Source organism: Oncorhynchus mykiss, chromosome 3 (genome assembly GCF_013265735.2).
Source record: "Oncorhynchus mykiss isolate Arlee chromosome 3, USDA_OmykA_1.1, whole genome shotgun sequence".
In the NCBI taxonomy this organism is placed as follows: Eukaryota; Metazoa; Chordata; class Actinopteri; order Salmoniformes; family Salmonidae; genus Oncorhynchus; species Oncorhynchus mykiss.
The window spans coordinates 14,833,058-14,839,945 of record NC_048567.1 but is presented as its reverse complement, the minus strand read 5'-3'; the positions used below and the strand labels follow the sequence as shown (position 1 = coordinate 14,839,945).

General features: G+C 48.8%; 1 protein-coding gene across 16 annotated transcripts in view; it reads left to right on the top strand.

Moving 5' to 3' along the window:
* The first annotated feature begins 5,914 nt into the window (after window positions 1–5,914).
* LOC110510856 (kin of IRRE-like protein 1) overlaps window positions 5,915–6,888 on the top strand; it is a 53,965-nt gene continuing 52,991 nt past the window's right edge. For 5 of the 16 annotated variants that reach the window (XM_021592055.2, XM_036969847.1, XM_021592058.2 and 2 more), the window contains exon 1: window positions 5,916–6,671. In XM_021592055.2, the coding sequence (XP_021447730.1) occupies window positions 6,632–6,671 (40 nt within the window). In that variant the 5' untranslated portion in view covers window positions 5,916–6,631. Of the gene's footprint in view, window positions 6,672–6,888 lie in introns of all 16 variants that reach the window. The other 11 variants (XM_021592057.2, XM_036969822.1, XM_036969864.1 and 8 more) reach the window with 5 other exon arrangements.

Genomic DNA, 6,888 nt, shown 5'->3' with positions numbered 1-6,888 from the left:
GAGTTGTGTGGGAACGTCAACAGGGATTGTTTGAGCCAATGCCTGGGCATGGGCAATCAATCAGTTAATTGATTGCCCCTTTATTGGATGAATCAATGGTTAAGGAATAATTAATGAAAAACAGCAAAGTAGTAGGCTAGTCTATAAAAGAGAATGGAATGTGGTCCTGTGTGGCTCAGTTGGTCAAGCATGGCACATGCAAAGCCATGGTTGTGGGTTTGATTCCCACAGGGGACCTGTATGAACTCAATACTGTCAGGATAAGAGTGTCTGCTAAATGTAAAACATTGATGGATTTTTGGATACAAATCAACCATTAGGACTATGTTTGGAGAAGCATGCTGCCCAGTTTTTGTGCGGTGCCCAGGCATTGAATTTGAGGTTAAAGCATTATTGGTAGAATTGCAGAGTTCCACATAGGCTATGCAGAGAAAGTATAACTCTTCTTTTCTGGGGTCTGACAGACATAACTCAATACCATCAACGTTTTCTTCTCCAATTCCAACTATGATGGGATTAGTCTTTTTCATCCTTATGTTTCAAATCAATATTTAGACTACAACTGGATGTGTTGGGTATAATATGAATATGTTGTCATTTATAATCTAGTGAAGTTAGATCTCTAAACTTGTTTCAATATATACCCGTATGGGAACCTAAACATAAATAAGCCACTTGAAAGAGAGTAAAAATGTCATTAGTTTGAAATAAAGTAGAATTTTAAGTAACATTTAAGTGAGTATGCTAAATGCCCCCAGGGCAATTAATGCAATTCAATGGTACCTATATTAGCATTTTCCAAATCATGTCCAAATCATCTATAAATAACTTATTTGAGTTCCACAATCAATTTTGAGATACTTTAGGATGATTTGGACAGGAAGGGTGAAAATAAAAAGAAGGCCATATATCAAAACCTCTTCATAGTGTGATCTGTTTCACCTGTCTTGTGCTTGTCTCCACCCCCCACCAGGTATCTCCCATTTGTCCCCATTATCTCCTGTTATTTATACTTGCGTTTTCTGTTTGTCTGTTGCCAGTTTGTCTTGTCCCGTCAAGTCCTACCAGTGTGTTCCCGTGTTTCCTGTGCTCTAGTTTTGTATTTCTTAATCTTCCCAGTTTTGACCTTTCTGCCCGTCCTGACCCTGATCCTGCCTTCCGTCCTGTACCTGCCTGACTCTGATTTGGATTATGACTCATTGCCTGCCTTGACTTACATTTTGCATGACTCTTGTACAATAATAAACTCTGAGTCTCGTACTATCCGCCTCCTGTGTCTGCATTTGGGTCTTAGCCTGAGTCCTGATAAATAGTGAGGATAATAATAGTGAGATGTATAATGTCATTTTGTTCATATATTTGATTTATTTAATTCAAATAAGACACCTAGCTTTTAAGAGTCAATTACTCAAAAATTCAAAAATAAAACATAGTGTCACGACTTCCGTCGAAGTCGGTTCCTTTCCTTGTTCGGGCGGCGGTCGACGTCACCGGCTATCTAGCCATCGCCGATCCACCTTTCATTTTTCCATTTGTCTTGTCTTGTTTTCCTACACGCCTGGTTTCAATTCCCTCAGTATTAGACGTGTATATAACCCTCTGTTCCCCCCATGTCTGTGTGTGGAATTGTTTGTTGTTTCGTGTATGTGCACACTAGACTGGTTTGCGCTGGGTTATGTCAACCCATATTGTGTTTAGTGTTCTTAGTGCCTTGTGTTTTGTTCGCCGAAATAAAATGCTCCTTTGGCTACCCAACTTCTGCTCTCCTGCGCCTGACTCCCTTACAGCCAGTTACGCATACCTAACAGAATTCCTCACCCGACCATGGAGTCAGCAGGAGCAGGTACCCCGGTAATAGGAGTCGAGGAGCGTGTCAGAGAACACGCGGCGATGCTACAACATCTCGACGTCGCGATGGACCGCGTCATTCAGACCATGGACCGCTGTGAGAGACAGAGTCCCTCCAGCGCCTCCACCAGCACAACAGGGGTTACAATTACTCGTCTCTCCTGTACCCGGTCCCAGTGGGATGCGTCTTGCCCTTCCCAGGGACGGCGGCATGGTGATGGGATGGCGGCATGGTGCCAGGGTTTCCTGCTACAGCTGGACTTATACCTGGGCACCGTTTACCCGGCTCCCTCGGGAAGGGAGAGGGTGTCCGCCCTCGTCTCGTGCCTCTCAGGGAGAGCTCTGGAGTGGGCTAACGTTGTGTGGGGAGAATGGGATGCAGCGTTGGATGACTTCGAGGAGTTCAACCGCCGCTTCCGGGCAGTCTTCGACCACCCGCCTGAGGGTAGAGAGGCGCGTGAACGTCTCTTCCACCTGAGGCAGGGGATGAGGAGCGCCCAGGAGTTCGCCCTGGAATTTTGGACCCTGGCCGCAGGAGCAGGATGGAACGACAGGGCACTTATCGACCACTACTGCTGCAGCCTGCGTGAGGATGTCTGTTGGGAGTTAGCCTGCAGGGATACCACCCTCACCTTCGACCAGCTGGTGGACCTGTTCATTCGGTTGGATAACTTGCTGGTCACCCGCGAATGTCCAGAGAGGGCTCCGTCAATTCCCACTCCCAGCACCACAGCTCCGGTGCCTATGGAGCTGGGAGGTGCTGCGCTCAGGGAAGCCGGAGGAGGGGCTTTCACGTGTACCATCTGTGGCCGCAGAGGTCACACTGCTGGTCGGTGCCAGGTTGGTTTCTCTAGGGGTTGAGGCAGCAGGCAGGGCACTCTGGCGTTGCCCCAGGTGAGCCTGCACCACTCTCATCCAGAGCCCTCTGTTGTACACCTGTCTGTGCATGTTTACTTTCCTCAGTTTTCCCCGCAATTCCCAGCATAAGGCGCTCGTCGATTCAAGCACAGCTGGGAATTTTATCGACAGAGCATTCTCCCATAGGTTAGGGATCCCAATTGATCCAGTGGTTAGGCCTTTCCCAGTTCACACTCTGGACAGTCGACCATTAGGGTCCGGGTTGATTAGGGAGGCTACCATTCCCCTGGGCATGGTGACGCATGGAGGTCACGAGGAGAGAATCAGTCTCTTCCTCGTGGACTCTCCTGCGTTTCCCATGGTGCTAGGCCTCCCCTGGTTAGCTCGTCATGACCCCATCATTTCATGGCAACAGAGGGCTCTCACGGGGTGGTCGCGAGAGTGCTCAGGGAGGTGTTTAGGGGTTTCCGTTGGTGCTACTATGGTGGAAAGTCCAGAAAAGGTCTCCACCGTGCGCATTCCCCCTGAATAGGCTGATTTGACTCAATTACCACCCCATCACCGGGGGGGATTGTGCGATAAATCTCCTGGCAGACGCCGCACTTCCGAGGAGTCACGTGTATCCCCTGCCACAGGCGGAGACAGCGGCTATGGAAACATATGTCTCCGAATACCTGCGTCAGGGATACATTCGGTCCTCCACTTCAACCGCATCCTCAAGTTTATTTTTTGTGAAGAAGAGGGAGGGAGGTCTGTGCCTTTGTATTGACTACCGAGGCCTAAATCAGATCACTGTGAGGTACAGTTACCCGCTCCCTCTTATCGCCACTGCGATTGAGTCAATACATGGGGCTCGCTTCTTCACCAAACTAGATCTCAGGAGAGCTTACAACCTGGTGCGTATCCGGGAGAGAGACGAGTGGAAGACGGCATTCAGTACGACCTCAGGGCATTATGAGTACCTCATCATGCCGTGCGGGTTGATGAATGCTCCATCAGTCTTCCAAGCCGTTGTAGACGAGATTATCAGGGACCTGCACGGGCAGGGTGTAATGGTGTATATTGATGCATTCTGATATACTCCGCTACACGCGCCGAGCATGTGTCCCTGGTGCGCAGGGTGGTTGGCCAACTGTTGGAGCATGACCTGTACTTATTCCAACAGTCCGTCTCCTTCCTAGGGTACTGTAATTCCACCTCGGGGGTGGAGATGGAGAGTGACCGCATTTCAGCCTTGCATAATTGGCCGACTCCCACCACGGTAAAGGACGTGCAGCGGGTTCTAGGGTTTGCCAATTACTCTGGAGGTTTATCCGGGGTTTAGGTCAGGTAGCTGCTCCCATTACCTCACTGCTGAAGGTGGGACCGGTACGTTTGCAGTGGACAAGGCTTTTGGTCACCTGAGGGCTCTGTTTACCTCGTCTCCCGTGCTGGCCCATCCGGATCCCTCTTTGGCGTTCGTAGTGGAGGTGGACGCCGTGCTCTCTCAGCGCTCGGGTACGTCACCGAAGCTCCGCCCCTGTGCCTTCTTCTCGAGGAAGCTCAGCCCGGCAGAGCGAAACTATGACATGGAGGACCGGGAGCTGTTGGCTGTCGTCAAGGCTCTGAAGGCATGGAGACATTGGTTTGAGGGGGCTAAACATTATTTTCTCATCTGGACTGACCACTGCAATCTGGAGTACATCCGGGCAGCGAGGAGACTGAACCCTCGCCAGGCAAGGTGGGCCATGTTTTTCACTTGTTTTGTCAAGGGGGCCCGTTCGCTCCATACTGGATTTGAGGCGTCGGGCGAGGGGCCTTCAGTACCTCGTGGAGTGGGAGGGGTATGGTCCGGAGGAGAGATGCTGGGTTCTGGTGGAGGACGCGTTGGACCGTTCCACCGTTTCCGTCCGGACCGCCCTGTACCTCGCCCTCGGGGTCATCTCCGAGGCCGGTTCCGGTGCGCTGCTGGAGCCGCGCGTCAAGTGTGTGTGTGTGTGGGGGGGGGGGGGGGGGTACTGTCACGACTTCCGTCAAAGTCAATTCCTCTCCTTGTTCGGGCGGCATTCGGCGGTCGACGTCACTGGCTTTCTAGCCATCGCCGATCCACCTTTCATTTTTCCATTTGTCTTGTCTTGTTTCCCTACACACCTGGTTTCAATTCCCTCAGTATTAGACGTGTATATAACCCTCTGTTCCCCCCATGTCTGTGTGTGGAATTGTTTGTTGTTTCGTGTATGTGCACACTAGACTGGTTTGCGCTGGGTTATGTCAACCTATATTGTGTTTAGTGTTCTTAGTGCCGTGTGTTTTGTTCGCCGAAATAAAATGCTCCTTTGGCTACCCAACTTCTGCTCTCCTGCGCCTGACTCCCTTACAGCCAGTTACGCATACCTAACAGAATTCCACACCCGACCATGGAATCAGCAGGAGCAGGTAATAGAAGTCGAGGAGCGTGTCAGAGAACACACATGGTGGTGCTACAACATCTCTGCGTGGCGAAGGACCACATCGTTCAGACCAAAATGGATGTCTAAAATGGATGTCTTCCCCGATAGTGGGGGAAAGCGCCCCCTTTCTAAAGTTTCTGCTGTTATTGAATAACAACAACAAAAATATTCTGCCCAGTTTTTTCCCTTCAAAATGTGTTTGCTGAAGGACACCCAGTATGCACATATCTAAATCTTAGCAAATGTAGCTTTTTTTCTGTCAGAAAATAGACATTTCCCTTAAAGGAAAACTCCACCCCAAAACTATCTTTTGGTATTTGTTTCATTAGTCCATTGTTGAAATAGTCCCTTAATGTTTTGCATGTCAGCGATCAAGTTTTCAAGATATATAACTTTCAAAATACAGCAGGTATAATGCATAATTATCTGTACAGGTATCTCTGTATTTTGAAAGTTATACATCTTAAACACTTGATTGCTGACATGTAAAACAATGGGGTGTTACCATATCAACCGCTACAAAAATGTGAATTAATTATAATCCACATAATAATTCACATTCCCTGTTTCTGCAGGATTTTATTTCCTGCTGTAGGAAACTGGCTCAAATGAAGACCCTACATCTGTATAGCTCCTCCATATTAGAGATTCAACCCTTTTTTGCATATGGATGTTAATCCCACGGTTGCTCTGTCCCCTGTCAACCAATAGCGGGTCCCCGGGGGCGTCGGCCAGTGTACCCCTCGTCACTAGTTTGTGTTCTTGTCAATGGGAAAGGGGAGTTCTCAGCTCCAGCTCACAGCAGCCCCCCTTCTGAGATTTTGATATGCCTAAATTCAGAGGATCCTAAACAGATGATTGTCAGTGTGGATTATATCCCCTAGCAGACTGCTACGAGAAATAGAGGAGAACGAGATAGAGTGTGAGTGTGTATGTATGAGCTGCTGAAGATACAGGGAAAGAGCTGAGCAAGTGAGAGAGGGAGACTCGAGCGGAGGGGTGCGAGAGCAGCAACTTCATTGTGTTTAGACAGAACTGCGCGAGAAGCAGGACGGGGCGCAGCTCAGCATCAGTACCGACCGGAAAAAGAGAGAATAGCCTTCTGGATACTACTGTGGACAAACAGACGGTGAGATGTACTTCATTCAAAAACAGTCAGTTGCACCAACTTGAGAGGGAAGAGGAATACATTGATCGAACCGAGGATACATATATGCTGTCATACTGAAAAAGTTCCTAACTATGGAAAATAATTCCTAAATGACTGTTTGTAAAGTTTTCGGACAATACCAGTGCTTTGAGAAGCATACGATTTCAGAGACAGGGACATCGCCCGGTACGTTTGATATACCCAAGCAGTGATATTGCTTTGCACGGCGGTGGAGAATAACCAGCAAGCGGCAGCCCTCACCCCAGTCGCATTGACGGAACAATAGATTCCCGTCATACACTTTCGGGGGAAACACAGCCGAACCGGCGACAGAAGACAATATAAAATGTTGCCGTTATACCTCGTCATTTGCCTTATGGGAACAGGTAAGAAAACCGTTCTTGTCACATTTTTTTTGCTGGTTGTTTTTCTGCGCTATTGCTATAAACTCATGAGATGCTCGCTCCGTGTTCCGTTCAGGGCGCGCTGCGTCAAACTGTAGCCTAGTCGATGCGCTGTGCTGACGGGGATGAGAGAGGATATCATATTGCGGCTCTGCTTTTGCTCCGAGGAACTATAGTTTGTCTTGAGATGTTGAGACAA